Genomic DNA, 14214 nt, shown 5'->3' on the forward strand with positions numbered 1-14214 from the left:
ACCTCCCAACCTCAAAGATGCTTTGTGCTCTTCTTCATGACTCACAGTCTCTCTAGGATACACTTGAAACTCTGACATGGTTCACCCAAGCAATCTGGTCTAAAATATACCAAGACAGTCAATTTTGGCATTTGATCTCCCTTAGGAATTTTACTAGCTGCCTTAGAAAAGAAAGTAAATTGCTTTTTTGTTGCTGTTATTATTCCCTCCCTCCACCCCTTCCTCCCTTCTGTCTTTATTCTACCTTTTCTCTCCTAGTCTCTGCTCAACTTAATGTCATTTCAAAGGATAGAGAAAGGGAAGGAAAGTTCCCCAAATGTCTATGTATTTGCTGGACAGTACAGTCTGTGTGTGCCCTTCCAGCATCCCCCTCCTGACAGCTGAGAGTGTTAATCAGAATTAAAAGCCAGTCAATACTATTAAGTCATCAGATGGGAGGCTTGGTAGAGAAAGATGGGGGAGGGGGAGAAGGGATGAGTGTTAATGAAACATTCAATTCTCTTAGTCTCACCAAAAGGGAAATCTGGGGAAAGGAAACTCATTATATTATAGTCATGTCAAATCATTAAAATTATGGGTCTTTGTAAACTTGATTTTTTTCACTCCTAATGCAGTAAAGTTTTCCATTCTAAATGGTAGAATTTAGAAGTGTGACTATGTTATTTGGCTGCTAGTCCTGACTACCCCTTCCCCCAAAAAATTTGTCAGATAAAAGTGGGCAACTAATCAAGGACAGCAAAGGGATTGAGGGGATGGGGTTCCTATGTTGAGAGAGCTGACCCCAAGGAATGAGATATTATTTCCAACTAATCTAACCTTTGATAGGTTATGCAAAATACAAGTTGTTCTAAAATGGTGGAGATAGATTTGGAGGTGCTTTATATTTCTTTCCTTTAAGTATATACCCAGACAGTGATTTCATAATTTCTGCATGTTCACTTTCAATGAACATTATCAGTTTGGGAAAGGGTATAAAGGTGGTGAACCACTTCAAATACACCTGTGAACTTTCCAACTCACAGGGAGTGGAGTCCAACACACTGGACGGAATAGAGAAGCCTGGCTCACTTTGAAGGTCCTTTAATCTAAGTTTCTTTCTCTCTTAAAGTCTTTGAAATGAGCCTGGGTCCATAGGCAGTCTATTCAGCAGAAAGAGGACTTTGGAAATATCAGAATGGGATGGAGGTAGAAATTCTGTGGGCTATAAGGCAAGAAATCAGGCGTTGGGAGGTAGATAAATAAAAGAATGGGAACTGTTTTGTGGTGTTAGATATAGGTTGCTGGTAACAGAGTTTGTTAGGCAAGGAAGTTGGATTTTGCGTTATTGAAGGTTATTGTGTGGGCATCGAGGCAGAAAACCAGTAATATGAAAAAAGGAGGAGAGGGAGAGAATTGGTAATAAAAAAAGTATGTGCAGAGTGACAGGCTGGAAATGTCACTGAGAAGACTCCAATGCCACAGAATAAAGGGAAAACTATTTGACTACCATATACAAAAAAAGGAATTTTTAAAAAAATAAAATAGAGAAACCCTGCCTGATATGTGGAAACTCCAATCCTCTTCCCAAATTCAACCAGGACCCTCCCTCAATTCTCTATTCCCCCCCCCCATTCACCCTCTGACCCTAGGATTTCTTCACTACCCTGGACCCAAGAAGTTCTGAAGTGCTCTTTGATGAATTTAATTAAATCGAGAATGATAAACATAAACACATAATTACATCCTTATTCCCTGCCACTGTTTTGACACTTCCTGTCAGTTCGGTTTTTAAAAGAGATCGCTGACTATTCATCTTTAAATTGACCAAAGCAAAAAGCAGCTACCCCAAGGAAGCTCATCAATTCCTAAATTCATTTCCCGAAGGGTTGTGGAAAAGAAAAAGCCCCACCCAATGGGGGAGCATATGAGTGGAAGAGAAAAAGACTTGTCTCAGGTCTAGTAATTTCGCCATTTTCTCTCTCTCTAAAGCCCTGAGGTTAAGGGACAGAAGCCCTGAGGTTAAGGGAGAGTGTTTTCTTATTTGCCCTCAATAGAGCAAGCCCCTAAAAGATGTTAGGCTAAGTCTCTCCTAGAAGGGAAATGCTCTTTCTGCAGGTGCCTAACCCCAAGAATTTATTTTTGAAAAATATCATCGGGGCGGCTAGGTGGCACAGTGGATAAAGCACCGGCCCTGGAGTCAGGAGTACCTGGGTTCAAATCCGGTCTCAGACACTTAATAATTACCTAGCTGTGTGGCCTTGGGCAAGCCACTTAACCCCATTTGCCTTGCAAAAACCTAAAAAAAAAAGAAAGAAAAGAAAAATATCATCCCAGGGGTTGGTGATTATAGAATACTTCTGTGCAACAATTTTAACTAGCAGGTATGGAATTAGGAAGACAATTAACACCTTGCGTTTGTATAATACTTTAAACTCTGCAAAGCACTTTCACCGATATTTATTATATATTCTCACCCTTGGAGGAGGCTAGACCAAGTAATATTATATCCATTTAACTTACGGGGAAACTGAAGGATCCTAAAGGTCATTAAGTGATTTCTCCAAGCGTAAGTAAGAAACAAGCATAAAAATAGAACTCGGAACTTGTCTGATTTTTTTTTTTTTTTGCTTTGGGGGATTTGAGTAGGGAAAAGAAATAAAATCTTAGAGAATTATCCAATCGCCAATGTCCAGATCAAGTCCCGCCATCAAAAGATCATCAAATAATGAACCTGGCTCCTAGGATTTGGATCTAGAAAGCGATTCAGACGGTAACCTCGTTGCTAAAGGGGCTGGGGGGCGGAGCGTGATAGGTTCAGACGATCAAACCCCAAGACTGCAAAGGATGTTCAAGATTTCCAACTTGGGTAACTATTGCAGTTGCTCCAAAGTCACTTTAGTTTTGAATGGAGAGTCTGGGCTTCTCACTGCTCTTAAATTTTAAGGTGGGGAATCTGTTAAGGAAGAATGGGTAGTGGGATTAGGTGACTATCTGGGCTTGAAAGGAAGCCGGAAGCCAATTTTCCTTCCCATTCTCATTAATCATTATTTCTCACAGTTTCTGGCTCAACCCGAGACTTATTTCCTCTTGTCATTCAAACCCAGGGGGGTAAGTTCAAGTTAAAGAAAGGGTTGGGCAGAGGTGGCCTGAGACTTGCAGTATGGGATTGGTGCTCCTCCCCAAAATCCGTGTCCTCCTCTCCCTCCTCTCCTCCCAACAATTCTACTATTAGGCTTCAATCCTTTGCTAAGTATCTTCCTCACCCAGGGGTCTCCTTTTAAAATGCAAAAATGGGGTGGAGGAGTTAACTCAAAAAGTCCCTAACACTTCCGTGAGAACAAATTCTTCAGAACACTCCGCCTGAGGGAAGAATATGCGGAATGGTATGATGTTCCAAAAGGATGCTCTTTGCCACCGTTAATGCGCTATATAAAAGTGAAATTATTGCTTCACTGTTTTGCCTAGAGCCAGTCATCGGAGTGTGGTTAAGTACTCAAAAATAGTAGGTGATTAGACCCCCACTTTGGATCTAATTTGCATGGTGTTAATTTGAAATAATGGAGATCCTAAACCTCAGCTCAAACTTCCCCCACCCCCACCCCAACCCCGTAAAATACGTGACGTCACCTTATGGTAGCACTGGTCTGGCAAAATAACTGGTAGCTTTTTTTGGCTATCTCTGGAGCTTTCGTGAGATTCCCCGTTTTCAAGCCATTCGATCATTCGGGACTGTTTAGTTTAACGCACCTATCTGGAGTGCAGCACTAGCTAGTTGTGTTGATCTGAGACTGCTAAACTCAAAGGAGAGTGAGAGGAGTGCCTGGGCTTGCCAGTTTGAGCCCATTCTCGGCCCGAGATGGAAAGACTCGGAGGTGAAGGGTCTCTGACACAGTGACCCCGGAAATCCCCCGTCACTGCGAAGTTGTACCAGGCGCTTACTTAGCTTTAGGACTGTTGGGGGAGTCATTACATTTTCCCCCTCCTCTTTTTCTTCCCCAAGCTCCCGTTAAGTGATTCGGATTTCAGACTCAGAAGGCATATGGATTGAATGCCGCGCAGAATATATATATATATATAGAGAGAGATAGATAGATAGATATAGATATAGATATATGTACATATATACATATATGTGTGTGTATGTGTGTATATATATATATATATATATTCCACCACCTTTGCGCTCTTCAAAAGCAGCCCCTAGTGTGTCTTTCCCCCCTCCCTTCCCATCTCACTACTGCCCCTCCCCCCTCCACTGGCCCCTCTCCTAGTGTATTTGTTTTAACTCAACCAAGCGTCTGAATAGTGTCATTGTCTAGTGCTTCCCTTTTCTTCTGCTCCTCCCTCGTTGCCCCCCCCCCCCAATTCCGTAAGGCTCATTTCGGGATTTATTTTTCAGATCTAAATAAACACACTATCTTTTGCTGAAGACAGCACTGGACTCCCCGATGCCCTGGAAAAGTGGCAGGGGGAGGAAACGGGGAAAGGAGGACTGGGAGACAGGAACCTCACGCGACTCCCCCTTTCTTTCCCCCTCCCTCACTTCGCCCCCCCCCCCCCGGAAGAATGTGGTCAGAGATTTGATCTTCTCTTGCAGCTGCACGGCCAGAGCCACCATCAAGATTTCATTTTCCCCTTCCAGTCGACTTTACCCCCAGAGTCCCCGCACGCAGCCTGGCTTGGCAGATTTCGGACACATAGACTCCTCTCTTCCTGGTTTCCAGATCGCAGCTCACGCTGTGAGCCCGTGTTATTGCTGGGATTTCACGCTTGAGTGGCTCTTGCGTAACCCCAGCCCTGGCCGAAGTTTAAAAAAAAAACACAAAACCCGGGATTAATCATTACGGAAAAGCAAACACACTTCCGCCCCACAATACGTCCTGTTAGTAAAAGTAAATCACAGTTCGGTCTTGCCGAGTTGCTGATTTCACACGTGTGCTAATCCCCAACCCCTGCCGCCCCTCCCCCAACCTATATGTCCATGGATGTATAGGCTTCTGCATTCATTTGCCAGGCCACTAGGAGCTGACACAGTACGTGAGGGATCGGCGAGGCCTGATTCTATCTAAGGTGCTCATTATTTACACCCACTATAAAGGCGGCCCTTGTGAGTCTAGCCGGCCTCGTTTACAGAGGGGTGAGTGTTTCCAAAAAAGGCCTTTCTTGAAGGAGCTCTCAGCCTAGTGAATAGCCCTGGGGTGACGGAAGGTTCAGGAGGAGAGAGAAAGAGAGAGAGCACTTTAAAAAAAATGTATTTTTATTAGTGCCAGCCGGATAAAATAGTGGCGCCGCGTGGAGAAGTCGGCAGGAGAGTGGTAGAGGGGAGGGCAAGGAGAGATGACGGGATTCAGTGTGAGTAAAGTAGCGAAAGGAGGCTGGGGAGCTAGCTGGACGCATGGGCAATCGAGCTGAGAAGGGGTTTATGAGAATGTTTACCTCTCTACACTAAACATTAGCCCGTTCCCTCCTCCAAAAAAATCAGTTAGTCACCCCTCCCCCCTTCCCGGAGCTCTGTGGGTTAATCTTTTGCCCCAATTCAGGAATCAAAGCACAGAGTGCTTTGTCAAGTGAGTTCGCCCCCAAGGAAACTCCGCAGGCAGAGATCTGTCATTGCGCCCTCAACTTTCTCCCTAGCCTAAACAACCCATTACCTAAGTAAATCAGTTGGGAAGAGTAGAGGCTGTAGGTTCAGAAGTGTTTGAGATTATGCTTCTGTTGTGATCCACCTCACCCTAAGGCAAGGGACTAGGTATGCCCCAAAACTCGAGTGGCACTTCACGTGGTTATCCCCTGACACCAAGTCACCTCATTTCCTTAATAAGGTGAGCTACTGCTGTTTACGCTCTGGGAACCACTCCCTCTCACCTCTTCTCTCCACCCACCTCTGCAGCAAGTTTCTCGGAAGAGCCCACACTGAAATAGCCTCTAGGTGTCCATACTCCTATACCTGTACGAATTGTGTGTCCTTATATGCCTGGTGCTATCTCACTCCTCTCACCCCAAACCCGGCAGTTGAGGATGCCTCAGACAGTCAATTAAGATGCAGGAATGATAAATGGTGGTAATTCCTAAGTGGGGTGGGGGGTGCTTCATTTGAAGAAATTGCACTTTTTTAAATTAAAAAAATTATGAGAATACAATGAAATTATGATTTATTTTCACCTTCTACTACCTATATGGAGATGTTTTGTGAGTACACATCCTCAAAGTTATTATGAAGACACAGACCTGTATACATATGGCAGACATCACTGTGACACAAAATGAACTCCCATCCACAAAAATTCTGCCAAAGAAAAGTTAAATTGTCATTTTCCAACATTTTAGTTAAATAAAAGGATGGACTGAATATATATGAAGATACAGAAATGGGTTAAACAAGTGAGCCAGAGCTAATGTCCTCCAGGTTCATGAGAATGTCATGCTATCCTCCCCTCCTCGCACACCCTCATATAGTCTGACTCACCCTGGGGTAACCGGTTACATTGCAATGGTTGAAATATGTGTGAGTGATGCAATACTCTGTTTGCAACCCTTTGTAGAAAAATAATTGCCATGATCCAGGCAGGCCTGGCAGTGAAAGTTTATTATTGTTCGGGAGTGGACAGCAATGTCATTGTTTTGCAAAAACAGAAACGTCTGCAGAGGGAATAAAAGGCAGGGGTCCCCAGAGCCTTCTTTGCCCCTATTGCTCCTTCCTTTATAAAAATCTTTCCCCTAGAGGTTGAAGCCCCAGGGTGGTGCAATAAGACTGAGGTTTCTGAGAAGGTATCCCTGAGAGTGGCATATGGGAGGAGGGCAGGATGAGATGGCCATATGTTCTAAAGACTGTACTAAAAGAGTATTTTTTTGTTTCAATACTGCATTTTCAAGAGAAGTCCCTCCACCCCATCCATAATTTGACAGAGGAAATTCTTAAATATATTAATATAGGCTGATTTGAGCAAAGTATTTGTTCTGCTGTCGGGTAAATGTCCTGAGCAAAGGGCATTCTAAGGAAGGAAGGGGGCGAATGTCCGTGTTTTGCCTTTCTCGGCACTATCAGATGAGCTTCAGTTCCAAAAATGTAATGTATTATTGTTGCTAAACAGAGGGAATCCTGTTTCCCTTTCCATGAGCAAACACATAAATTACTCACCTGTTTGGCCTCTCCAGCACCTTGCAACTATACAGAAAGCCCAGGTTCCACACAGCCCCCTGGTTTCACGACTCAGCATCTGCTAGGCCACTGTGCCAGAAATGAAAAATGGGATAGCTCAGTCTGTCTCCACCACCATCATTCATTGAAACTCCGGTTCCTATGGTCCCTTGATCAAGAATGGAAACCATTAAATAGGAAACACAAGATGAGACTGCTAAACGGCTCATTTTGTTGTTGCTATGCGTTTGGGTATTAACGCTTGAAAAGTATATAAAATACCCGCACGGCAAATGACTTGATCCCTGTTAGAAAACTCTGAATGTGAGGGGTGATGTCTCTTATGAAATTTTCTGCTGAGATTCTGAAAGGAGACGCCTGAGCGCATGGAGGGGAAAAATGATGCATGTTTCCTGAATGCACTTTCACATGGAGAGCCGGGCAGGGGCTGGGGAAGGGAGGGGAGGGAAAGATCATCTTCTGTTTAATTTCCAAACATAGCCCTGGGTATTTCTTCACTTGATTTCCAGCATTAACTTGCATTGCTTCAGCTGTTGTACACACACACACACACACACACACACACACACACACACACACACAGTCACACAGTCCGGGGAGGGCGGGGGGAGGGGGGAGGAGGGGAAAGGCTGAGAGGAATCTGGGCTGCATGCCGAGCATGCGCAGTGTCCACGCAACAAGTGGGCTCCACAGACAGAGGAAGTGTAAAGGGGAGGGGGGACTGGTGCAGAGCATGGCGGTGACGTCACCGCTCCGCCCGGGCGGCATCCCGCGCGGCCGAGCCGGGGACAGCGCGAGCCGCAGCCCGAGCGGGAGCGCGAGACGCGCCTCCGGAACGTGGAGTAACAATCCCCATCCCCACATTCCGCTTCCGATGGGGATGTGACAGGAGGTGGAAGCCACGGCCAACCATGCACCCGACGTGAGCGGCGGCAGCCGGGCGGCCGGGGACCGGGCCGGGGGCTGCTCCTTCCAGCGGCTGTGCGTCCGGGAGGCGGCGGCGGCGGCGGCGGCGGCTCGGCGCGTGCAGAGTCTTGGAGCCGCCCGGCGGAGCACCCGCTGCAGCGGGAGGCCGGGGCCGCCCTCGCCCCCTCCTCGTCCGCCCCGGGCGCCTCCCGGACCTCTCCCCTCCGGGGAGCGGGGAGCCCCGGGGAAGAGGCCGGCGGCCCTGGGCGCCTCTCTGCCCTGGGGAGAGGGCGGACAGAAGCCTCGGGGAGGGCGGGCGGCAGGGGCAGTAACGGCGGGGCAGACCTTCTCACCCGACCCCACCCCCCGGCCCGTTCCCGGCACCCCCGTCCCAGGGGCAACAGCACCAGGAAGAACTCGGCAGCTTTCCCCTCCCCTCCCAGAGAGCGGCACTAGGAGGCGGGGGCAGGGAGGCAGCCACTCTGCCACCCAGGTGGTGGAGCAACCGCCGAGAGGCGCAGCGGCAGCGGGTGGCAGGAGGCAGCGCCTGCTCCCCTTCCCTCCTCGCCTCCTTCCCCCTCCCGCCAGCCCTCCCCGGAGGAGAAGGCGCAGCAGCAGCCTGGGCGGGTAGGGGCCGACCTGCCCTTCCCCCCCTCCCCTCCCTCCCCCGGGCCGGCATCATGTCCTCGGCGCAGGTGGCCTCCTCTCGGAGACAGTCCTGTTACCTGTGCGACCTGCCCCGCATGCCCTGGGCCATGATCTGGGACTTCACGGAGCCCGTGTGCAGAGGCTGTGTCAACTACGAGGGCGCGGACCGCATCGAGTTCGTGATCGAGACGGCGCGCCAGCTCAAGCGGGCCCACGGCTGCTTCCAGGACGGCAGGTCCCCCGGGCCGCCGCCTCCCGTCGGGGTCAAGACCGTGGCCCTGTCCGCCAAGGAGGCGGCGGCGGCGGCGCAGCAGCAGCAGCAGCAGCAGCAGCAGCAGCAGCAGCAGCAGCAGCAGCAGCCCCCGCCGCCGCCGCAGCCTCAGCCGCCGCCGCAGCAGCTCAACCACGTCGACGGCTCCGCCAAAGCCGCCGTCCTGGCCGCGCCGTCCGGCCTGGAGCGCTACGGCCTGAGCGCGGCCGCGGCCGCCGCCGCCGCCGCCGCCGCCGCCGCCGCCGCGGTGGAGCAGCGGAGCCGCTTCGAGTACCCTCCGCCCCCGGGAAGCCTAGGGGCCGGCGCGGGTAGCGGCCACGCCACCCGGCTGCCCAACGGCCTGGGCGGCCCCAATGGCTTCCCCAAGCAGTCCCCCGAGGACGGGCCCCCGGAGCTGAACCGCCAAAGCCCCAACTCCTCGTCCACCCGCCGCGGGGCACACGGGGGGCTGGTGACGGGGCTGCCCCCCGGGAGCGGCAGTGGCGGAGGCGGCGGGGGCCCCCTGAACGTGCCCCCCAACCTGCTTCCTCAAACGCTGCTCAACGGGCCGGGAGCGACCGTTTTGCCCCCTCCCCACGGGTTGGGCAACCGCCCTCCCCCGCAGGGCGCCGGCGTGGGCGGAGGCGGGGGACCCTCCTGCCTCGGGGGGGCCACGGTGGCCGGCTCCTCGTCCTCGTCCTCCTCTTCGTCCTCCTCCACCTCTTCTTCATCTTCAGAAGCGTGCGGTGGGGGCAAGCGGCCCGGCTCGGTGTCCAGTACGGACCAGGAACGGGAGCTGAAAGAGAAGCAGCGCAACGCGGAGGCCCTGGCCGAGCTGAGCGAGAGCCTCCGGAACCGGGCCGAAGACTGGGCCAGCAAGCCCAAGATGGTGCGGGAGACCCTGCTGACTTTGGCCGGCTGCACTCCTTACGAGGTCCGCTTCAAGAAGGACCACTCGCTGCTGGGCCGCGTCTTTGCCTTCGACGCGGTCTCCAAGCCCGGTCTGGACTACGAGCTCAAGCTCTTTATCGAATATCCCACAGGCTCGGGCAACGTGTTCTCCAGCGCGTCCGGGGTGGCCAAGCAGATGTATCAGGACTGCATGAAAGACTTCGGCCGCGGCCTCTCTTCGGGTTTCAAGTACCTGGAGTACGAGAAGAAACACGGTTCCGGAGACTGGCGGTTGCTGGGGGACCTGCTGCCCGAGTCTGTGCGCTTCTTCAAGGAAGGGGTGCCAGGGGCAGACATGCTCCCCCAACCTTACCTAGACGCCAACTGCCCCATGCTGCCCACCGCCCTGGTCACCCATCCTCGAGGCACCGGGGGAAGCGGGGGAGTCGTTGGGGTGCTCCCTCCAGCCAGCGCCTCCAGCCGTGGGGGGACGGCTGGCTTGCGTAAGAGGAAAGCGTCCCCGGAGCCGCCGGACTCGGCCGAGGGGGCGCTGAAGCTGAGCGAAGAGCAGCAGCGCCAGCAGTGGATGGCCAGCCAAAGTGAGGCCCTGAAGCTCACCATGTCGGCCGGGGGATTCGGGGCAGTGCACGGAGCCGGGGGACCTCCTCCGCCCCCGCCCCCGCCCTTGGGGCCTCTCTCCAACCGGACCACCCCACCCGAATCAGCCCCCCAGAACGGCCAGTCCCCCATGGCGGCCCTCATGTCCGTGGCCGACACGCTGGGGAATGCTCACTCGCCCAAGGACGGCAGCTCAGTGCATTCCACTACGGCCACTCGAAGGAACAGCAGCAGCCCCGTGTCACCCGCCTCGGTGCCAGCCCAACGCCGACTGGCATCTCGCAATGGGGATATAAACTTACAAGTGGCACCCCCACCACCCAGTGCCCACCCGGGCATGGACCAAGTTCACCCCCAAAACATTCCCGATTCCCCAATGGCCAACAGCGGCCCGCTTTGCTGCACCATTTGCCACGAACGTTTGGAGGACACACATTTTGTTCAGTGCCCTTCTGTGCCCAGCCACAAGTTCTGTTTTCCTTGTTCTAGGGAAAGCATCAAGGCCCAAGGGGCCACCGGTGAGGTATACTGCCCCAGTGGCGAGAAATGCCCCTTAGTCGGTTCTAATGTACCTTGGGCTTTCATGCAGGGGGAAATCGCGACTATCTTAGCTGGGGACGTGAAAGTGAAAAAAGAGAGAGACCCTTAAAACCCAGCAAAAATCCCTCCTTGACCTCAACCTTATCCCCCCACTCTTCTCCAAGTCAGATCCCCCCCACCCCCCCTCCTAGTCTACAATCCTTCCTCCCCCCCCTACCACGAAGATGTAGAATTGTGAATATAACAAAACTGCAAAAAGTTAGTCTTATGTATAGACATTATTTTCGTCGTATGTTTCTATATTTTGAAACAAAGGTATGTAACTCTTCTTCATTTGAAGGATAGAGCTGGTTTTTGTTAAACAGAATATAATATTCTTTGGTTACTTACACAATACCTGTTTTCTCATTTATTTGGTGGCAGTGTGTTTGCCTAGGTACAAGATTTACTAGCCCTTAGCAATTACCTGCTGCTGCTGTGTATTTTTGTAAATGTTATGCACTTCTCTAAAAGGAAAAAAAAAAGAAAAAAAAAGAAAAACACCTTTTCCTTCTTGCCAAGGCCAGTGTTGATGCCTAAAAAAAAAATTGCTACAAAAATGGTGATCAAGCTTCTGTTTTACCAAGCCCTGAGTGTTTAGTCTTCACTTAATTTTGTTTTGTTTTGTTTTGTTTGCAAAACAGTGAGGGAGGGGAGTCTAGGGGTGGGGCAGGGGGAGGGTGTTTTTGTTGCAAGTTTGTAAGGGGAAAAAAACTGTTTCAGTTTGTTTCTATTGATCTGAACGTTTTTAATCTTCATGTGTTTTTGTTTTTGCTTTATTGATGCACGGATGCTTTTGAGCAGTAGAGCAAAATGCTGTACATGGAAAACATGCTCTGTTTGTCCTTTATACATTTCTGTAGTTAACAGAACACTGTAATGTGCCTTGGAGCTTAGTAACTTGTAATAAATTCAATTGATATTAATACTTCCTGAGTAGCAAGTTTATTTTTCTCAGTGCTAAGGCGACTGCTCCAAAACATGGGCCGCCCCCTCCCTTCGTTATTTAAAAGCCTCCAAAGTATGCAACAAAAACATGTCTGTCTTTGAGAAGTCCTTAATTATGACATCTACGAAAAGCTGTGCTAGTGTTATCTAAACTTATCTACATCTTGGCACCATGCCTATTTACATTTCACCTTTAATGTAGCGGTAACATTTGCTGACTAAGCATTTTCTGTTTACTGATTTCTCTACTTTGTTTTCCCCTGAAGCACTCTAGTCTCAACTGGCCTTGTGACTAGAGCTTGTAGGGATTTCTCCACCTGTGGTTATGATGGCTATCATCATCATCATCATCATCAACATCATCATCATTAGTATTCTATGAGATCTGTCTAAGACTGGGAAGCCCTAACAAATCTGAGAACAACCTGGGTGGGTCTGACTTTTGATATATCAGGAGGTATGATTGGAGTTAATTTATACTGTTTTTAAAAACAAAAGGATTTCAGAGCTGAGAACTGACAAGGAGTGGAGGGAGGAGAAAAGGGAGGAATGCAGACTACTGAGAAGCTTGTAATTGTGCTAAACCCAAGGGGGGGGGGGCTCTTGGCAGCTTCCAGCTGATACAGTTTGTTCCTTGATGGGAAGGAGCAATTTTCACCTTACTTATTAAACTTTGTTCTCTGGTTTGATAAGCATTTCTGAAGTGGAAAACTTAACTGGCCAGGAAGTGGCATTTGGGGGGGGTGGGGTGGGTTGGGGAGCACTTCAAGTAGAGAAAGGTCACTAATAGCAGCCAATAAAATCTATTCCTCCTATTCCTGAACAAATGTGATTATTCATCTAATTAACTTTTTGGTGACAGTTTTTTGGTGTTGGTTTGGGGCTGGGGGAAGAGACCTTTTAAAAAGATTGAGATCCTTAGGCAGAGTCCCCTGGGGCTCCACTTCCTTGGTGCTCCAGGCTAAAGAAGGCAAATCTCCTTTGAAACTTCCTACTTTTCCTAGGAAGAAGGAAACAAAATAAACCTCTGAGATAGAATCTAAAATGCTTCACTCAGCACTCCTTTCTCCACTAAGCATTCCTGAGGATGAAGACCGGGGTCTAGGGAGGGTAGCCCCAGTTGGAATAAGTAAGAACTTTGAGTTAAAGGGGAGGGGAGGGAATCTGTGGGCCTTCCTGAGTTTTGGGAAGGGGTTGGATTGACCTTAAGGCCCACTTTTAATGTCTGTTCCCTGTAACCTTTATACTGGAAAGGATGACAATCTTGAACACAGAGCTTGATGACCTATTCAGGCCTCTTATCTATCAGGGCAGAGTACTGTAGTTTCAACATTATCACTTGATTTTTCTTAAGTGTATTTTTCATCTTTTCTACCAATAGAAATAGATCAGTGTTTCTGTGTGTGTATGTATCCTGAGACTTATGCCCTTGCATTTTTATTTGATGCCAAGTGTTTTATTGTCACTTATGAGTCACAAAACCTATTTTCATCTTTTGAGATAATTAACTTGGAGTGACAGAGCATAGCGAACAGTTAATTCTGAAAACTCCATTTGCTTGACTATCAGTTGCACCTTTTATTTATTTCCTAAGGTCTGGACTGATTTTTCTTAGAAGTTCATTAAATAAAAAAATAAAGTGTATTTGGTCTGATAACCTTGGAAAATGGCCCACCCACTACTGTATTAAAATGTTTGTATTTAAAAGTGAGTAATCTGCTACAAAGACAAGTTCAATATATGGGAATATTTTTCCCACCATGAATTGGAATTACTGATTGGACATACAGTTTTTAGCCATGCATATTAACTGAAACAGACATGTTCCACACTTCTGCTTCAAGTGTGTTTGTAGGCATGCTTGGAAGCAAGGATTTATGGATATATGTACAATTCTTACTGTGTAAGTGGCCTTTTCAGTGTGAGCTCTGCAGTCTGCAAAGCATTCCAAAAAGTCATGCATTAATGTCAGTTGGTAGTAAAAGGGAACAATCACTAAGGACCCCTCAAGATCTTCATTGTGTTTTCCCTACTATTATCAATCATAATTTAAAAACAAAATATTCCAAGGAGGAAGCCAGTTTGATCAGACCTAGGAAAGAACCGGGAGTGAGGGAGGGTGGAACCTGAGCTGGAAGTGAATATAATACTGCAGTTAATTAAAGTTAACCATAGCTAGAGGGCAGTTGTTGTAGGGAGGTGTTCCCCCCCCCTTCCTTTTTTGTAATCATGTGAC

At 49.1% G+C, this 14214-nt stretch overlaps 1 protein-coding gene across 1 annotated transcript; it reads left to right on the forward strand.

Annotated features, from left to right (window-relative positions):
* Positions 1-8169: 8169 nt before the first annotated feature.
* IRF2BPL (interferon regulatory factor 2 binding protein like) lies at positions 8170-11702 on the forward strand. The gene has a single exon (XM_074235658.1). The coding sequence runs from the start codon at positions 8725-8727 to the stop codon at positions 11098-11100; it is 2376 nt and encodes a 791-aa protein (XP_074091759.1). The 5' UTR covers positions 8170-8724; the 3' UTR covers positions 11101-11702.
* Positions 11703-14214: the final 2512 nt, after the last annotated feature.

The sequence above is a fragment of the Macrotis lagotis genome, chromosome 4 (assembly GCF_037893015.1).
Source record: "Macrotis lagotis isolate mMagLag1 chromosome 4, bilby.v1.9.chrom.fasta, whole genome shotgun sequence".
Classification (NCBI taxonomy): Eukaryota; Metazoa; Chordata; class Mammalia; order Peramelemorphia; family Peramelidae; genus Macrotis; species Macrotis lagotis.